Consider the following 21,039-nt stretch of genomic DNA (forward strand, 5'->3'; position numbering starts at 1 on the left):
GTTTCATCAGGCTCTGAAAATCTACCAACTCATCCAGCCTTGGGCACATCGTTATGACAAGAACCTCGAGAGTGCTTGAATGGTTTTGAACCGATAGCAACGGAAAGGAGCTCAGCTTGTCACAATGATTCAGTTCCAGGAACTTGAGGGACAGTGGTAGTGTTTTATCATTCCAATTGTATAATTCTGGACAGAATGATATGCTCAAGCACTTGAGGGTGCTGAGGTTATCCAGCCCTGTCACTGATATGACCTTTGTGCACCTCATAATCTCCAGTATCACCAACGAAGCCAGATTTAGAATTATATGTTGACAGCTCACTCCAACTGATGGTGCACATGTTAATGATTCCACTTCTCGAAAATCTTCTTTTGTTAAGAATAGTTTAAACTGATTTTCTAGAAGTGGAATCGTGGAATCTGACAGACAGATCTCATTATTCCCAGATAAATTCAACTCTTCTATCATTGTGTCTCTCTGTTGCATAAGTAAAATAAATTAGTGTAAACAAGGTAGAGTAATGAGTAAAACAGAGTGTTTAAAAATTGTAGAGAAATGAAAAAATTATAAAATGCTCATTCCATGGTGATCATATACCTGGTAAACATATCTATCTCCCAAATATAATTTGGGACAGTCATAAATTTCACAGTGCAGTAGATTCACAGTGTTCAGGTTCATCAGGCCATGAAAACCTTCCAACACAGCCAGCCTTGGGCACTTCATTATCACAAGAACCTTGAGAGTGCTCGAATGGTTTTGAACTGATAGAAATGGCAAGGAGCTTAGCATGTCACAATAAATCAGTTGAAGGGACTCCAGTGATAGTGGCAGTGTTCTATCATTCCAATTGCATAACTTTGGACAAAATGATATGCTCAAGCACTTGAGGTTGCTGAGGTTATCCAGCCCTGTCACTGATATGATGTTTGTGCACCTCATAATCTCCAGTATCACCAACGATGCCAGATTTAGAATTACATGTTGACAGCTCACTCCAACTGATGGTGCACATGTTAATGATTCCGCTTCTCGAAAATCTTCTTTTGTTAAGAATAGTTTAAACTGATTTCCTAGAAGTGGAATCAAGGAATCTGACAGATGGATCTCATTATTCCCAGATAAATTCAACTCTTTTACCATTGTGTCTCTCTGTTGCATAAGTAAAATAAATTAGTGTAAACAAGGGAGAGTAATGAGTAAAACAGAGTGTTTAAAAATTGTAGAGAAATGAAAAAAATTATAAAATGTTCATCCCATGGTGATCATGTACCTGGTAGACATATCTTTCTCCCAAATATAATCTGGGACAGTCATAAATTTCTGCCCTATAGGAGATGATTAGGTTCCTACAGTGTCGTATGTCGATGTGTTTTAGTTTTGTCAGGCCATGAAAACCTTCCAACACAGCCAGCATTGGGCACTTCTTTATCACAAGAACCTCGAGTGTGCTTGAATGGTTTGGATCCGATAGCAATGGCAAGGAGCTCAGCTTGTCACAAGAATCCAGTTTCAGGAACTCGAGTGATTGTGGCAGTGTTTTATCATTCCAATTGCATAATTCTGGACAGAATGACATGCTTAAGCACTTGAGGTTGCTGAGGTCATCCAGCCCTGTCACTGATATGATGTTTGTGCACCTCATAATCTCCAGTATCACCAACGAAGCCATATTTAGAATTACATGTTGACAGCTCACTCTAACCGATGGTGCACATGTTAATGATTCCACTTCTTGAAAATCTTCTTTTGTTATGAATAGTTTAAACTGATTTTCTAGTAGTGGAATCGTGGAATCTGACAGTAGTGGAATCGTGGAATCTGACAGACAGATCTCATTATTCCCAGATAAATTCAACTCTTTTGTCGTGGTGTCTCTCTGTTGCATAAGTAAATTCAATTAGTGTAAACAAGGTAGAGCAATGAGTAAAACAGAGTGTTTAAAAATTGTAGAGAAATGAAAAAAATTATAAAATGTTCATCCCATGGTGATCATGTACCTGGTAGACATATCTTTCTCCCAAATATAATCTGGGACAGTCATAAATTTCTGCCCTATGGGAGATGATTAGGTTCCTACAGTGTCGTATGTCGATGTGTTTTAGTTTTGTCAGGCCATGAAAACCTTCCAACACAGCCAGTATTGGGCACTTCTTTATCACAAGAACCTCAAGTGTGCTTGAATGGTTTGGAACAGATAGCAATGGCAAGGAGCTCAGCTTGTCACAAGAATCCAGTTTCAGGAACTCGAGTGATTGTGGCAGTGTTTTATCATTCCAATTGTATAATTCTGGACAGTATGATATGCTCAAGCACTTGAGGTTGCTGAGGTTATCCAGCCCTGTCACTGATATGACTTTTGTGCACCACATAATCTCCAGTATCACCAACGAAGCCAGATTTAGAATTACATGTTGACAGCTCACTCCAACCAATGGTGCACATGTTAATGATTCCACTTCTTGAAAATCTTCTTTTGTTAAGAATAGTTTAAACTGATTTTCTGGAAGTGGAATTGTGGAATCCGACAGATAGATCTTATTATTCCCAGATAAATTCAACTCTTTTATCGTTGTGTCTCTCTGTTGCATAAGTAAAATAAATTAGTTTAAAGAAGGTAGAGTAATGAGTAAAACATAGTGTTTAAAAATTGTAGAGAAATGGAAAAATTATAAAATGCTCATCTACCTGGTAGACATATCTTTCTCCCAAATATAATCTGGGACAGTCATAAATTTCAGCCCTATCGGTCGAGTATAACACATGCTTCACAGGAACATGGAGTTCCAATTTTGGGCAGTATTCAAAACTGACTTTTCTAAAAGAATTTAAGTCTATGTCTATCCAATTTATCGAGATAAGCTCTACACAGTTTGAGATTGTTAAGCTCTCAGGTATTGACCCAATCTTGATTTCACGAAAGCCACACTCATGTATCTTCAGTTTTAAAGCTCGAACTGGAAAAGTTACAAGTTCTAATTTTGGGCAATGTTCAAAACTAACTTCTCTAATAGAATTTAAGCCCCCATCATTCCAATTAATCGAGATAAGCTCTACACAGTTTGAGATTGTTAAGCTCTCAGGTATTGACCCAATCTTGATTTCACGAAAGCCACACTCATGTATCTTCAGTTTTAAAGCTCGAACTGGAAAAGTTACAAGTTCTAATTTTGGGCAATGTTCAAAACTAACTTCTCTAACAGAATTTAAGCCCCCATCATTCCAATTAATCGAGATAAGCTCTACACAGTTTGAGATTGTTAAGCTCTCAGGTATTGACCCAATCTTGATTTCACGACAGCCACACTCATGTATCTTCAGTTTTAAAGCTCGAACTGTAATAGTTATGAGTTCCAACTTTGGGCAGTTCTCAAAACTAACTTGTCTAATAGAGTTTAAGCCCCTGTAGCTCCAATTAATTGATTTTAGCTCTAAACAGTTAGAGATTGTTAGGTTCTCAGATACTGAATGAAACATAATTTCACAAAAGCCACACCTCATAATCTCCAAGTTGCTTATTACTGATGGACATGTTAGGAATTTCAATTTCGGGCAGTTTTTGAAAGTAACATCCTTGATGTTTGGTGGAATTGTTGGGATTTTCCATAATTCTGGGCAATTTTCTAAAACGAGCTTCTCTAGATATGGGAAGTCACCATCATTTGCTTTCCACTCCACCAAATTGAGCATGTTCCTCAATAAGAGCTCTTTAAGTGATGGGTAACTAGGTTTCTTGGGCTGCTTGGAAGAATCATATTCGACCCACAATGAATATGTTCTAGGCTCATCTCCCAGATTTCCACCTGATATCTCCAGAAATCTAAGATGTGGTAGTTGACCAAGTGGTGGTAAGTAGTTAGGTTCAGTATAGAAGTTAAGAGTGAGAGTTGTCAGTTTGGGAAGTAATGGATTATGCAACCAAGAAGGAAAATTTCGCCCTCCATAATTTAATATTCTAAGCTCTGTGAGGTTACCATGAGGTTGGAGGCTCTCGAGTACAACATTATGTATCTTTTCATCATTCTCACTCTTTGCATTATTACTTGAACGGAAAGTTAAATGGAGATGGAGTGCTTCATATACTTTTTCTTCATCATCTCTGAAATACTTCATAACACAATCTTCCTGAAAGTTTAAAATTAACTCGTGTAAATTTGGCTTTGATGCAAGATTAGCATTCCTGAAGAGTTCCACATCAACAATGTTTCTGAGCCCTGATATGCACAATGGTCCCCTAAGCTTATTCATATCCTTAAGCTCTCTCAGCCACCCATTTATTTCATGATCCATGACTTTAAAATCCCCCCATAAATGTTGGAGAGTTGGTAATTTTCCAATCCATGATGGCACGTTGGTAAGAAACGAAGGTAAACCCAGAATGTGTAGCCTAGTTGACTGCTCTATGCCCCTCGGTAATTCTTTGATTTGGTTACAGCAAATTAACGATAATGTTTGCAGGTTAGGAAGTGGGAAGATAGATTCAGGTAAATGCTGGATTGAAAAACTGGATAGCTCAAAGCACCGAAGGTTAATAAGGTTTTTCATGTTTTTGGGTAACTCCTCAAGATTATTGCACTCTAGAACCAAAGTTTGGAGGTTATATAGAAGACATAAAGTTTCAGGAAGCACTTTGATTAGCATACTTGAAACAAAAAGGCAGCGCAAGTGCTTGAATGTGCCGAATGTATTTGGCAATGAGGAATCTCTCAAAAGAAGAGCTCTCGCACAAGCAATCTCAGAGAAGATTGAAAAGTCAAACTCCCCTGACATGGAGCATTTTCCAAAAGTTCTAATAGACCTGTAGGTGCTGGGCACTAAACCCAATAATTCATCTTTCTTGGTGAAGTACAGATGGCATGCTTTGCATACACCATTGTATCCATGGTCATTTTCTAAAACTGGCCAATATGCCTCTTGAGAAACGGATCTTGCTAAATCATGTATTAAATCATGCAAGATGTAGGAAGAAGGCCCACCATCAACAAGTGATCTGCCTTGCAATTCATCAAAATACTCGCTTCCAATCTCTTCCAATGTTTTCAAATTTCTTGTATTGCCATTAATATAGCCTTGCGCCATCCAAAGCCTAATCACCATCTCTTTTCTAAATTTAAAATCTTTCGGAAACATGGATAAATAAAGAAAACATGGCTTTAGATGTTGCGGCAATTTCCGGTAACTTAACCTCAATTCTGGCATAACCTCTCCCTTCTCATGATCTATTTCTGATATATCACTCTCCAAAATTTCCCTCCATTTCTCTTCATCCATTTCATAATAACGGAGAATGCCTCCAAGTGCCTTTATCGCCAAAGGTGAGCCTTTGCACTTTTTGACAATACCACGACCAATCTCATGCAGATTTTCATTTTCAGTTGTCTCCCCATTGCCAAAAGCAGAATGCTTAAAAAGTGACCAACAATTTTCCTCGGGTAAGGAACTCAATTGAACAGGTGATGTTGTCTGCATGATCTTAGCAACTGAGGTATTGCGAGTTGTCATCAGAATTCTTACAAATTTAGCACCAAGTAAACCAACTCGAAAGCACTCCCACAAATATTTTTGTTCATTCCACACATCATCTAGCACGACAAACAAGCCATGACCACTTATCTTTTCCTTGAGAACATCTTGGAGTTTGCTTAGCTCAGAAAACTCACAAGGGTTGTCACTCACCGACTCAACAATAGCTTTGGTTAGTTGCACTGGATCAAAGACTTCAGATACACATACCCAACATCTCTTATTAAACAACCCATGAATCCTAGAGTCATTGAAAACAAGTTGGGCAAGTGTGGTCTTGCCGAACCCGCCCATTCCAACAATGGGAAGAACCATAAAATCAGGACTGGTTGAAGGATTCATGAGGCTAATGATCTCCTCCTTCTCTTCCTCCCTACCAAAAGTAGCTCTCTCATCCATATGGGAGCTGGTTGGTGGTCGGATTTGTGGACTGCTAACCAGTCGGGTTCCATCCTCCTCCCTCAAATGAAGTTTCTCACGAGCATCTGAAATCTCTTCAAACCTCTCTGTTATATCCTTGATCTCCTTAGCCATGCCATCTGGAATGGAGGCCTTGGTATTAGTAACTGAATAAGAAGCAAGGGAGGATGATGCGTACATCTCAGCAATTTTTCTCTTAGTCCCTATAAAAATGCATATCAAAATTTCTCTTAGTTATCCCCATTTTCTTCGCAAAAAAAAAAAAAAAAAAATTGTCTTAGTCTCCTAAACTATCCTTGTGCAGTGAAGAAAAATTACCCCATGAATTTTTTTACGTTATATATATATATATATATATATATATATATTTTCTTTGTTGTTGTTCTGGAGGGATTGCACATGCATTAAATTTTCATAAATATAAACTTTCTTAGGCAATGAGGATTAAAAAATGCGACATTTCAGGTAAATGTTATTATCTACCAATTAGCCACTATGGCAATAAAGATAAATGTAGAGAAGGAAAAATCGGAATCGAAATCGGAATCGGAATTGGATGATTCGGTAGGAATTGGTTGAATTAGATTGGAAACTCGGATTATTTTGCGAGAAGGTTTTTTTGTACTAAAAAATAAGAAAAAATGATGTTATTTAAAAAAAAATGTGAAGACAAATGAATATTACTAAAGTCCATCACATTTATAAGTTAGCTACATGATATCCATGTTATATTTTTAACTTGAAGTTAAAAAAAATATATGAATAAATAAAATCATAATTGAAAATAATAATAATAAAATTCTTCAATAAAATTAGTGATTTAGATAATTTTTGTAGTAATTTAAAATTAAATTGATGTTAACTAGACTCAGAAATGAATTCATAAAATATGATAACTATAATATGGCCCAAAAATAAAATGGAAAGAATAGTAATTAAGACTATTTTAAGCAAACTATAATATGGCCATGTTTTTTTTTTTTTTGGGAGATGATACATTAAAAAAAAAACATACCCCTGCCCCTATGGTAAGCCTCTATGGCAGCATCTCCACTCTCCACGATGGATCTAAGCACCTCGTAGTAGAACTCATCCAGCACATCCTCTGCTTTGTAGGCCACACCTCTCAGCTCAGACAGCCACAGTCTAACATAGCAGTCATGAATCTCCCTCTCTTCAGCATCCTGTTGAACGGCCTGAATCCTCGCAAGCATCCGACTCAGCTTCTCCAAATCCTTTATAACACTTTTCTGTTGATCGGTAACAGGGGATGATGGATCCTGCTGGTGCGAAGTCGAAGGGGTGCCACGAAAGGCCTTCAGGAGTTTGGTGGAGAGGGATTGGATGGAAGAACACAGTGCCGACGCCATTAGTTGAATTGAAACGACACTCTCTCTCTCTCTCTCTCTCTTTGTGTTCAGTTTATTCAGTCCCTATACTCTTTGCTTGACTAAAGACTTGTGAAATTTACTTTTCACATGATTCTTCTACGAAGTTGCGGAGTTGGTGCGCACTCCGACTAGGGAATCACGCATGCTAAAGAAATTGGGGCCAATCCGAATCACTTTATTTATTTTTCACTTGTTTCAAAATACAACGGACTATTGTCCCCGACCATATATGAAACCACCACATGCGAATTGAACAGAACCCAATGAAAATAATAAAAAAAGATGTATTGATAGTATATACGACACTTGTGCAGGCCAAAATGGCATTACACAATGCTAAAAAAAGAATCAAATAATTTATGTAATATATATGTTTTATTGTGTGGTCCGTTAACTGGGTCTTATAGAGGAGAATGCTTTTTATTCCTAAAAAATATTATAAAATAATATAGAAAAAAGAAAAAGAGTAGTTTTGATTTTCAATGTATAGAAATATTAGTAGAAATTGTTTTGATCCAAACTTTAATTTGTTAAAAAGTTTCCCGATTCATTTTTTTTGTTGATTATACAAACTTTCGATAAAATAATTTCTTTTCCGATCCAAAATTTAAATCAGTAAAAATTCTACCAATCATATTATATATCAAAATAAAAAATACTCTTTCTCTTTTTTCTACCAATCCCGTCACGTACTAATGGTGTATAGAAAAACCAATCTCATATATTATATAAAAATCTAAGCAAAAAAATTAATATACACCAACAACTAATTTCATATTCAAATGTTCAATTTTAAAAAAACTGATATAGTACTCTTGATGCCAATAACTATTGTCTCGTCAGTAAGTATTTTAGCAAGTCAATATTTTAAACAATTTTTCCTCCTGATTCTATTATTTAGCACTTAAAAAAATTAAAATGTCGCACGCATATGAAATAAAACTCGAAACCTAGCAAAAAGGCACCTAATTAATTGAAGCGTTTTGAGATCCGTGTAGAGAAAACAAATATTGTTGAGATTCGTGCATTCTAAAATTTTAAGGGTGAGATCTAGAATTGCAAGGAGCCTGCGATTCCTTTAATGCATGTATTTAATTAATTAAAGCGTTTCTTTTATGTTATATGTATATATATTATGGATGATTAGGAAAACGAAGATATTGTTTCTTATATGTTATTGAAAACGAGGGTATTGTTTCTCTTTTTCTATATTAATTTATAATATAATTTTATGAATAAAATTTTTTTCCCAGTTACATATTCCGTCACATACTAATGATTTTGTGTGTATATAAAAGCTTATCTCATAGAATATCGACAAATCTAAGAAAAAATAAAATTATATACACCAATAAGTTTTTTTAACAAGTCAATATTTTAAACAATTTATCTCCTGATTTTTTGTATATATAGCATTTTTAAAAAAAAAAAAAAATATCGCATCGAAATAAAAAAAACTCAAAATCTAGCACAAATGCAACTGAAAATTATCACTTTTCACTGACATACATGCTCTCTCGTTCAGGGGCGGAACTAGAAAATTTAAATTGGGGGGGGGAGGGGGGGCTAATCTATAAAATGTAATATGTGAAAAAAAAACAAAAAAAAAATTGTAGGAATTGAACCCATGACCTTACACATAACAACTAAAACTTAAACCACTAGATTACCAACAAACATTTAATATACATAATTAAGAATTTTAAAATTATAGGGTGGCTGAGCACCCTCTGACCTATACATAAATCCGTCTCTGCTGTCGTTGGTTGCTTGATAGAATGAAGACTAGTGGAGATTATTTTTTTCACTTTTTTTTGCTTGCATATAATTTGAGGCACACTCCGCATAGGAAACCATGCTGCAAGTTGGGACAGCTATTATTTATTATTCTTGCTCTCATGCCACACCAACACATAATGATCGGGACAGGATGACAATATGACATTAAACAATGGTACAAAAAGAATCAAAAGATTTATGTGGGGGGCACCCCATATATATAATATCATTTTGCTCAATAATGGTCTGTCCACTCAACTTCCTAATCCCCTCACTTTGCAAAATTAGGTTGATCGTAAGCTTATTTAATTTGCTTAGTGGTCTGTCCACTCGTTAATAAATCAAAATAAACATTCTACGTTAAAAGTATAACTATTGAACTAAGAGCTTAGAACAGTGCCGCACACCTCGTCTCTCTACAGAGAGTTGAGAGACATAGATTTAAGGGAAAGTTTTCTTGTGTAATGATCCATACAAACTTTTGAAATAGCTAATTTCCCCATCAAAACACCATAATATCCAAATTCCGTACAAAATCTTAACATTCTTTCTTATATCCCTTTTAATTATTTAATCTCTTATTTTAATTATTTTAAAATTGTTATATTAGATGTACCCATGCACTACTGCTAAAAATAAACGCAACAAGGGCTTCTCGTTGGTTCTGAAGGCTTGGGTCCTATATATTCTCCTCCGCTTTCTTTTTGTTTTTGTTTAGGCAAAAAGCCCATAGGATTAGGATGTACAACCAGCAGTTTATACATTTCAATAAATACCAGTATCGAATACCAGTAACTATAACTGCCTAAAAGTAAAAACAAAACAATTTTTTAATCTCTAAAAATTGGGTATGTATACCCAATCTATTCCCATGATGGCATTCGAAATTGGAGTTCTCCTTCAAAATTTTCGAAATCTCATTCGAATTTGGAGTTCTCCGAAACCGTTTGGCTTTCTTTTTGTTGTTATCGTCAATAAATCTAAATGGAGCGTCTCTGTTTGGTTTCTCCTCCCTTGGTCCCTTTATTTTCCACTCTCTGTTTTTTGGTTTGAAAACATGACAATACAAGTAAAAAAAGAAACGATAAAATGTAGCAGAGAACATATTGGTTAAATCAATTTTTTAAATAATTAAAAAGAGATATAAGAAAGAATGTTAATATTTGGTGGGTATTTTGGATATTATGGTGTTTTGGTAGGGAAATTGGATATTTCAAAAATTTATATAGACACACTAAATTTTTTTTTCTAGATTTAATTCTCGAAGATAGTATCTAAAAGATGTTGGAGTATACCGAGATCCTTTGATAAAAGAAAAAAAATACTACTATTGAACTCAAATAATTAATTTAATGTAATTTATTACATGCAAGTCTTCAAAATAAGCATATATGATAAAGTGTTGTATATCCTGAAATACAATAAAACACAACAATTAGCATGGTACTGCACCACCAGTGCCTATAACAGTAATACATCCAAGTTAATACTTAATCAAAGCAAATTTCAAATCATGGAAAATTACAAAAAAACTCCACCAAATGGAATGATTACAACATTAAACCCTCCTCCAATCACAACCCCTCCACTATCTACAGAGGATATGGAATTTTATTATGAACAGAGCCAACAAAATAAAAAAAATATAAGATTCATGATACAATTTTTTCATTGAAATAAACAGAGCAAACAACTTCGATTTTATTGCTATCAAGAGCTTGCAAAAATGCACTGATGTGGACAATTTTTTAATGTTGCTTTTTAAACTTTTTAATTCATATATAAAAAAATTCAAAAGTGTTTTTTTTATATACATGTAGAGAAAATAATATAGATCATATATATAGTGATTTTATTTTGACAGATTTGTTTCCAAAAAAAAAATGTATTATAAAATTAAAATGTGAGGCAAGATGAAGATACAAAAAATGAATGCATTTGAACCTCCTCTTAAAAAAATATAATATTGAAATTTTTGTTAATTACGAAGTAGCGGGACCATCTGTTTTTCATCTTAATAAAATTATCTATTATATCATCTGATATGAATTAAGATAAAGAAATAACAATTCTAAGTGTTTCTTTCACTTAAATTACCATTTTATTTTTTTGTTTTCTTTTAACAGGTCATTTTTAATTTAAGTTTTTCACTTCTATTTGGTTTTACGTTCTTTTCGGCTCAAGTATTTTTGAACTTTTTATTTTAACTTTTTAGTATAAGAATAATAATATAGTGTTCGACACTTATCATTATCCTATATATTTTAAAATAGAGCAGGTCCCAGTGCACCAATATTTTCCTACTCCAAATTTTTTCGAAATCCTCAACCGCATATCTCATCTAAGATTAATTGCACCTCCGCATATCTCAATATAACTAAACAATTTAATTAGAATTAAAAAGTACTCCCTAATTTACTAGTTTCTACCCACAACACTGCTAGAAAAATAAAATATTTATTTAACAAGTCAAGACTTTTTAAACAATTGAAAGAAAAATGTTGAATACAAAATTGAATAACTTAAGAAGAAACATGACTTAAAAATTGTTTAATTAAATAACCATACAAAGTTATCACAATATTATCTCATAAATTATCATTATAGGAAATGAAAAATTGATCAACTTAATAAGTGCTATATAAATGCTGCTTGATTTTAACTTAAAAAGACCATTTTTTCCCATACAAATTAGATTATTTATGAGCCCACACCTAATTACAGATTGACTCTTAGGCCCAAAATTCTTCAATTTTGGATCCGGGCTTGATTGTTACAAAGAATTATTCCAGAATAAGGCAGTTTGGGCAAGAGCAAGATTTCTGGATATTAGATGTAATATTACTTACACATCAATGATATGTCAAGATTTCAATTATATCTTGTACGTGTTTAGTCTTCACTTTGTGTTTTAGCCTTTTCTAGATAGTTTCTCTCGGTTTGTTTTGAAATTTGTCATTGTAATGCATCCATAAGTAGAAAAAATGCATTAGTGTTTTCTCTTTTATTTAACATAGCTTCTATTAAATGAGGCAGGTACATAGTTTATTTTATTTATTCTTAATAGTTTGTCTTATTTATTTGATAGGACCAGGTATATAGCATTTTTTATCCCCCACACAGCGCGCCTTTCAAATACTCTATGTTCATTTTCCATTTTAGGATTCTGATCCGACGATGCAGATCTAAACATAAATATTGTGTTACCTCAGAAGATTTGGACTAAAAAATAATAGCTGCATCTGATTACAACAATACTTATTTTATAAATTTTGCCACAATCAAACATGGGCATATATAGTATAGCTTACTCCCGTTATATTACGTGTCAACATTAGATAAGAAAAAGTAAATAAGTACAGGTACATATTCATCTTATGTTGTGAAAACAACCTTCTAACTATTTTTCAGAAAAGGCAAATACATAATCTTTTTGAAGTGCCTTTACTTAAGCCTGAAGGAAGCACCGTGGTTCTTTTTTTGGGGGTTAGGAAGCATCTAATTCTTATCTTTTTTTTTTCTTTTTTTTTTCCACTATCAATATCCAGCACATTCAAACTGTAAATTACAAAAAGGACATCAACTAATCCTGTCAATTGTAAACTGCTAAACTTACCCAAACTAATCTTTACTAAATGAAGTTAAAAAATTACAACTAGAGCCATTAAAAAAAAAAAAACTAATAACCTGTCAAATTTGCTTCAAATCGTTAACCGCATATTGCATCTAAGATTAACAGCGCATTCGACTCTCCGTTTACAAAATCGTGCACTCTTCGTTATTATGTTATGAATCCAGCTTTCAAATTTCTGGTTCAAATTCCTTTTTGAATTGGTATATCTGGTACCAGATTTAACCTTTGATACAATCCATGCTCCATATATATTGCTCTAGTTGCAATAGACAATCGATGCATAGATTGTTCCCACAATGAGCTTAGATACAAACAACAGAACCTAAAAAAAAAATAAAACATAATTGCAAAGCAATAATAAAAATGGATAATTTCAATTTGATTTTTTTTTTATTTATTCAATATTCTTACAGAGTTACAGATGACAAACTTCAAAATATGAATATGAATATAACTAAAAATATTAATTACAATTAAAAAAGTACTCCCTAATTTACCAGTTTCCACCCACAACGCTGCCAAAAAAATAAAAAAATAAAAACCTATTTAACAAGTCAATACTTTTAAACAATTTCTCCCAATTTTTTTTAAATTTATAGCATTAAATAAAAACAATCGAAAGGTATCCAGCAGATGAAAAAAAACTAGAAATCTAGATTAAGTGCAACCTCTTTCCACGTATTATCTTTTGTTCAAAGGTAATAGATAGATATAAAGTAGATGTTATTTTGTGCACTATGTTACTACAAAATTGTAGTTTTGCATGATTTTATTTTATCTCTTACACCTTTATTTATTTATTAATGAGTAAATGCATTTTGCCATTGTTGAGAACGTTAATCCAATGAATAATGTTGAATACAAAACTAAATAACTTAACAAGAAACATTAAAAATGGTACTCAATTAAATAAACATATACAATCATCACAATATAAACTCATAAATAATCATTACAGGAACTGAAAAGTTCATGAACTTAAATAGTCCTACATAAATAGTTCTTGATTGTATAGGCCCATCAGTAATCTAATCACCGATTAACCCTTAGGCCCAAAAGTCATCAATTTATGTGAAATGTTGTGACATTGAATTTATTTTAGACCAATTGCACAGACACGCTTTAGGTTGGGCTTAAATGAGGCAGCCGCTAAGGCATTGTTTGCGTTATGTATCACTCTTTCAAACAAAAACACAAACTTATTTACTGGTACTTGAAGAGCATACGAGTAAACTATAAATTTAGATTGCATAAATCTTCATTTAATACCACTTCAAAAAACTTAGCAGTTCAGCTTGGACTAATCCAATCGAACATTACAGAATACATCCTAACTGAAGACAAAAGGAAAAAAAAATACTAAATGATCGAATAAAAAAACTGGATCGAAATCGAACCAGAGTTTCTAATTTTTTACAACTATCAAACATAAAATGACAGTAAATGAAACTAAGAAGCTGCTCTTTCTGATTCAGTCCCACAATCAATCTAAGAACAGAACAATTAATTAGCATGGTACTGCATCACCAGTTCCAAACAACCATGTTAATACATATTCAAGCAAATTACACTTCATAGAAAATTACAAATAAGCCCACCAAATTGCACAATTCCAACATTAAGCCCTGCGGCAACCCCAGCCCCTCCACTATATACTATCGATTGAGATGGAGCTGGAATTTTACCATGAAACAGAGCAAACAAAACAAAATATAAAATTGATGTTAAAAAAAAAATTTCATTGAAAGAAACGGTTGAAGAATATATAACATTCTGGAATGAACCACAAAATTCTATTGTTATTTTCACTTATAGCCACTTCATCGGCTTACTAGGCATTTACGAGTACCATTTCGCCACAACAATTCAAAACTAGAGAGAAATTTAAGAAAATTCTTGAAATTTTTTACACCGACCAAGTTGAGGTCATAGCATCTACCAGGGTTTGAGAGACGTGCGGATAACATTAACAAGATAATGTAGTAAACATTACAAATGACCAAAACACCCAGTAGTGAGGTTAGTGAAGGGCAAATTTCACAAATGACCAATACATCAGAATATGGGTCTAACTGTTAGTATTCAGTATAAATCCAGGCACTCTGTACTGATCTAGGTATGGTGAAACTATATAATATTGGTACATAATAGCAACACGAAACACCATGTGTCTAAAGTTGGTATGATAAACCAAATAAAAATTGCTATATGAATCATGGTTCTAAATGAAAATTAAAGCTGTAAAGCATGCATTCCGAAGGCAACAAAACTTCCTCCAATTAATCTTGACCATATAAATTATCATGGTTTAGGCAATATACCTGCTGAAGCAACAAAATGGTTATTACAGATGAAGGTGGGTCTAAACAATCTGAGATCAATTGCTTCAAAAGAATGGTTGATCCTGCATAAAAGACAAAAAAAAATCATGTTACTCTAGTTGAGAATGTTACTGATATATTAACACCCCCCCCCCCCAATAAAGAAAAATAAATAAATAAAAAATAAAAATACTACCCTTACAAAAAGTGAATATCAGTTGAATCCATAATTTAATTCGATAGCGTTCTAGGAAATAAGCATCACTCGAGTGTGCAATAATTTCCCCTTTTAGTTTAATCCAATTAACTCAAAATGATGGAAGGTAGAAATAAGTATCAATATAACCTGACTTCATGCTCAGCTGTCCTATTAGTTTAGCAAAATCATTAAGTCTAATTTCAATTCAAGTGATCACAGAGTTCTGTTATGGAATATTATCTTAAATAGTTGATATACACTGAATTCACTTTGATTGTATGTAATTATGTTAAGCTGAATCCGCCTAACCACTAACCAGTAACAACTATAACTGCTGGTTTCATCTTATGCTTTTTACTTGAAGTAGTTTGCAATTCTTAAAACTCGTAACTATTACATATTTGCATACTGGAGTCTTCATAATTTTATAAAATTTTCAAGAATTATGAATATATTTCTATATTATGCCTAATCCTTGCATAAATTAAGTCAGAAAATATTTGACCACAGTTCAATAAGTCTTCTGCATGGCCTTACCAGCATATTTAATCTTTAGTTGTTGCTCCACCACCTCCCTGTTCCGCTTCTTCATCATCTTGGGGATTACCAATAGGATTCATCTGCCAATGAAAATTAGACATGACTATCAGGTAACAAAAGATTAATTGTTCTAGAGGATTTTATGCTGGACATCAATATAATACGAGCTGTTTAATCATGTTCTGCAACTTGGGTATATTCTAGTACTGGAAATCACCTCTTTTCCTATTCTTTATTTTTTTTTTGTCTTCTTCTGCAACTTAGGTATACATTTTTATGCTTTATGAATCAATCAAGGCTTAAGCATGGAATTCCAGAAAATTTACCCAAGATGTTGGTATCAGTTGGATCTGATACTAATAAATATATATAGTCAAGTGTTTTTGGCCTCTAAATAATCTAATATAATTTATTTTTAATGTTGTACCTTGACCTCGTAGTAAGTGATCCAGTTTCTCTGGCACCAGTCTCTCATGAGAGGACAATTACCAATAATAATATGAGGCCTAAATTGGAGGCTCTCAGGAGAGATGCTTATGTTCCTACAGTGTAGTAGTTCCACATTTTTCAGTTTCATCAGGCCATGAAAACCTTCCAACACGGCCAGCCTTGGACACTTCTTTATCACAAGAACCTTGAGAGTGCTCGAATGGCTTTGAACCGATAGCAACGGAAAGGAGCTCAGCTTGTCACAAGAATCCAATTCCAGGAATTTGAGTGATAGTGGTAGTGTTTTATCATTCCAATTGCACAACTCTGGACAATATGATATGGTCACGCACTTTAGGTTGCTGAGGTTATCCAGCCCTGTCACTGATATGACCTTTATGCATCTATAGATCTCCAGTATCACCAACGAAGCCATATTTAGCATTATACACTGGCAGCTCATCCCAAATGATGGTGCACATGTTAATGATTCCACTTCTTGAAAATCTTTTTTTGTTAAGAATAAAGAAAAGTGATTTTCTAAAAGTGGAATTGTGGAATCTGACAGATGGATCTCATTATTCCCACACAAATTCATCTCTTGAATCCTTGGATCTCTCTGTTGCATGGGTGAAATAGATTAGTGTAAGTAAAGAACATGAGTAATGAGTGAAACAGATTAGTGTAATTAAAGAATATAGGGTAATAAAAAAGGTAATAAAGTGCTCATGGTATGGTGATCTGGTACCTGATAGACATATCTTTTGCCCAAATATAATCTGGGACAGTCACAAATTTCAGCCCTCTGGATCATGGAGTGTAACACATCATTCGCGGAATCTACTCTAGCATAATTTAAGACATCATTCGTCCAATTAATTGAATGTAGATCTATGCAGTTTGAGATTGTTAGGTTCTCATATACTGACCATAACATGATTTTTCGAAAGCCACACTCGTGTATCTTCAGTTTCAAGGTTCGAACTGGTATGGTTATGGATTCTAATTTTGGGCAGTATTCAAAAGAAATTTTCCAAACAGAAGTTGAGCCACTGTTCATCCAATCAATTGAGATTAGCTCTACACATTTTGAGATTTTTAGGCACTCGGATATTGACCCAAACCTAATTTCACAAAAGCCACACTCATGTATTGTCAGTGTTTTTATTACTGATTGACATGTTAGGAGTTTCAATTTTGGGCAGTACATGAAAGTAACTCTCCAAACTTTCTGCGGAATTATTCCAATTTTCTCTAATTTCGGGCAATTTTCTATAGTGAGATCTGCAAGACGTGGGAAGTCACCATCATGTGCCTGCCACTCCCCCAAATTGAGCAAGTTGTTCAATGAGAGAGTTCTAAGTGATGGGTAACTAGGTTCCCTGGGCTGCTTGGAACGACCATATTCTGTTAACAGTGAATATGTGCGGAGCTCATCTCCCACATTTCTAACCTCAGTATTACCTGATATTTCGAGAACTCTGAGATATGAAAGTTGACCAAATGGTGGTATGAAGTTAGGCTCAGTACAAAAGTTAAGAACAAGATGTGTCAATTTGGGAAGTAATGGAATATGCAACCAAGAAGGAAAAATCCGCCCTCCATAATTTAATATTAAAAGTCGTCGGAGGTTACCGTGAGGTTGGAGGTTCTGGAGTACAGCTTCTTGTATCTTTTCATCATTCTTATTCTTTGAATTTGTACTTGATTGCACATCTAAATGGAGTTTGGGTAATTTAGTAACGATTAGACAACCAGGATCTTCCTGAAAGTTTAAACCTAAGCCGTATAAATTTGGCTTTGATGCAAGATTGGCATTCCTGGAGTATTCTGCATCACTGATATTTTTTAGCCCTGATAAGCAAAGCCCCCATCTGAGATCATTCATATCCTTAAGCTCTCCCAACCCCCCAATCATTCCATGATCCATGACACTAAATTTCCCAAATAGTGAACTTTTAAGAGTTGTTAATTTTCCAATCCCAGGTGGCATGTAGATAAGAGATTCAGGTAAATATAGAAAGTGCAGCCTAGTTAGCTGCTCTATGCCCCTTGGTAACTCTTTAATTTTCATACAACAATTTAAAGATAATGTACGCAAGTTGCGTAGTAGGAAAAAATATTCAGGTAACTGCTGGATTTTCTTACTATTCAGGCGGAAGTACTGAAGGTTAATAAGGTTTTTGATGTTTTCAGGTAACTTCCGAAGATAAAAGGTTTTCAGATCCAAGATTTGGAGGTTGTAAAGAACACATAATGTTTCAGGAAGCGTTTCCATTTGACTATTTTCTAAAAAAAGGTACCGCAAGTGCTTCCATATGCCAAATGTATTTTGGAACAAGGAATACCTCAAATGAAGAGCTCTCATACAACCAATCTCACAGGAGAGTGCATTGTCAAAAATCTGTGTTGGGCATTCATTTACAATTGTTCTAATAGACCCGTAGTTGCCAGGTGCTAAAACAGAACCCAACAATTTATCTTGTTTGGTCAAATACAAATGATATACTTTGCATGGACTACTGCATTGTTGGACATTTTCTGAAACAGGTCGGTATGCTTCTTGAGAAATGGATCTTGCTAGATCATGCATTAAATCATGCAAGACGTAAAAATTAGCAGGGAAGAAATCCGTACAGAAAAGCCCACCATCAACAAGTGCCCTTTCAACAAGTGATCTGCCTTGCAATTCATCGAAGTACTCGCTTCCGATCTCTTCCAATGTTTTCAAATTTCTTGTATTGCCATTAACATACCCTTGCGCCATCCAGAGATTAACCACCATGTCTTTTACAAATGGTGTACCTTTTGGAAACATGGATAAATAAAGAAAACATGGCTTAAGATGTTGTGGCAATTTATGGTAACTTAACCATAATGCTGGGATAATCTCTCCATTTTCATCTATTTCTGAAATATCACTCTCCAAAATTTCCCTCCATTTCTCTTCATCCATTTCATAACGGAGGATGCCTCCAAGTGCCTTTATGGCCAAAGGTGATCCTTTGCAATTTTTGACAATACCACGACCAATCTCGTGCAAATTTGCATCTTCACTTGTCTCCCTATTGCCAAAAGTAAAATGCTTAAAAAGTGACCAACAATTTTTCTCGGGTAAGGAACTCAATTGTAAAGGTGATGTTGTCTGCATGATATTTGCAACCGAGGTATTGCGAGTCGTTGTCAAAATTCTTACAAATTTAGCACAAAAAAAAACAACTGAAAAGCACTCCCACAGGTTTCCTTTATCATTCCACACATCATCTAGCACGAGAAACAAGCTTAAACCTCTAATCTTCTCCTTGAGAACATCTTGAAGTTTGCTTAGCTCAGAAAATTCACTAGGGTTGTTACTCACTGACTCAACAATAGCTTTGGTTAGTCGCACTAAATCAAAATCTACAGATACAGATACCCAACATCTCTTATCAAACACCTGACAAATCCTAGAGTCATTGTAAATAATCTTGGCAAGTGTGGTCTTGCCGAACCCGCCCATTCCAACAATGGGAAGAACCATAAATTCTGGACCATTTGAAGGGTCCAGGAGGCTAATGATCTTCTCCTTCTCCTCCTCCCTACCAAAAATAGCTCTCTCATCCATATGAGAGCTGGTTGGCAATCGAATTTGTGGACTGACAATCCTTCGGGTCCCATCCTCCTCCCTCAAATGAAGATCCCTACGAGCATTTGAAATCTCTCCAAACCTCTCTATTATACCCTTAAACTTCTCAGCCATGCCATCTGGAATTGAGACCTTGGTAGTAAATGAATAAGAGGCAAGGCCGGACATCTCATCAAATTTTCTCTTAGTCCCTGTAGAAATGTATATCAAAATTTCTCTTAGTCATCCCATATTTATCTTTTTTAAAAAAAAAAAAAAAAACCATCTGTCTCTCACAAATTCCTCGAGTAGTCTAGGTACCCCAAAGATTTTTTTAGGTTTTCTATTTTTTTTTGTGTGTTGTATTTAATGGAGTGCTTAAGGATTAAAGTCCCATATCTATAACCTTTTTTTTAGGCAGTGAGAATTAAGAAATAGAACATTTCAGGTGTGTGTTATCATCTTATCACTTAGGCACTATGGCAGCAAAGGTAAATGTAAAACAACCCAACTAACATGAGTTGTTATACACATGAGAGCTAACTCATGTGTGTATGCATATAAACTTAAAGTGCTATGATAAAAGTGCCAAAAGATAATTTTTTTAAAAAAGCCCACAATATACCAAAATATACAATTAAACTTAAAAGCATACCGCCGTCCCTATGATATGCTTCAATGACAGCATCTCCGCTTTCAACAATGAATCTGAGCACCTCGTAGTTGAACTCGTCCAGCACATCCTCTGCTTGGTAGGCCACCCCTCTCAGCTCTGCTAGCCACAGACGAACAGAGCTATCGTGAATCTCCCTTTCTTCAGCATCCTGTTGAATGGCCTGGATCCTTGTAATCATCCGACTCAGCTTCTCCAAATCCTCTCTAACACTTTTCTGTTGGTCGGTAACAGGGGATGGTGGGTCCTGCTGGTGCGAAGTGGAAGGGAGGCCACGAATGGCCTCAAGGAGCTTGGTGGAGAGGGATTGGATGGAAGAAAACAGTGCAGACGCCATTGAATAAAATTGAATTGAATTGAAACTCTGTGTGTGTTCAGTTTCAGTCTCTACTCTGTGGCTGATTGCTTGACTAGAAGACCTGTGCAAATTAATTTTCACTTCTTTATTCCCTGAAGTTGCGGATCTGATATGCATGCAACCCGTGGGTTTATTCACTGTGGCACATTCCTACTAGAGAATCATGC

At 34.6% G+C, this 21,039-nt stretch overlaps 1 protein-coding gene and 1 long non-coding RNA gene across 2 annotated transcripts; both read right to left on the minus strand.

Moving 5' to 3' along the window:
* Positions 1-6: 6 nt before the first annotated feature.
* On the minus strand, positions 7-20,851 carry LOC144554359 (putative disease resistance protein RGA3). Its single transcript, XM_078302684.1, has 4 exons — positions 20,497-20,851; positions 16,986-20,053; positions 65-478; positions 7-21 (listed from the first exon to the last, which is right to left on the minus strand). The coding sequence occupies exons 1-4, from the start codon at positions 20,849-20,851 to the stop codon at positions 7-9; spliced, it is 3,852 nt and encodes a 1,283-aa protein (XP_078158810.1).
* LOC144553967 (uncharacterized) lies at positions 14,238-15,861 on the minus strand. The gene is made up of 3 exons (XR_013511487.1): positions 15,806-15,861; positions 15,070-15,152; positions 14,238-14,421 (listed from the first exon to the last, which is right to left on the minus strand). It is a non-coding gene; the product is annotated as an uncharacterized LOC144553967 (long non-coding RNA).
* Positions 20,852-21,039: the final 188 nt, after the last annotated feature.

This window comes from Carex rostrata, chromosome 5, assembly GCF_964058835.1.
Source record: "Carex rostrata chromosome 5, lpCarRost1.2, whole genome shotgun sequence".
Taxonomy (NCBI): domain Eukaryota; kingdom Viridiplantae; phylum Streptophyta; class Magnoliopsida; order Poales; family Cyperaceae; genus Carex; species Carex rostrata.

Bases quoted from the DNA above. Each gene is read 5' to 3' on its own strand.
- LOC144554359 (XM_078302684.1), bottom strand. From the start codon at position 20,851: ATGGCGTCTGCACTGTTTTCTTCCATCCAATCCCTCTCCACCAAGCTC. The intron at 20,054-20,496 runs GTATGCTTTTAA...ACATTTCTACAG, and splicing joins AGCATATCATAGGGACGGCG to GGACTAAGAGAAAATTTGAT. The intron at 479-16,985 runs GTACCAGATCAC...CTTATGCAACAG, and splicing joins GCAAAAGATATGTCTATCAG to AGAGACACAATGATAGAAGA.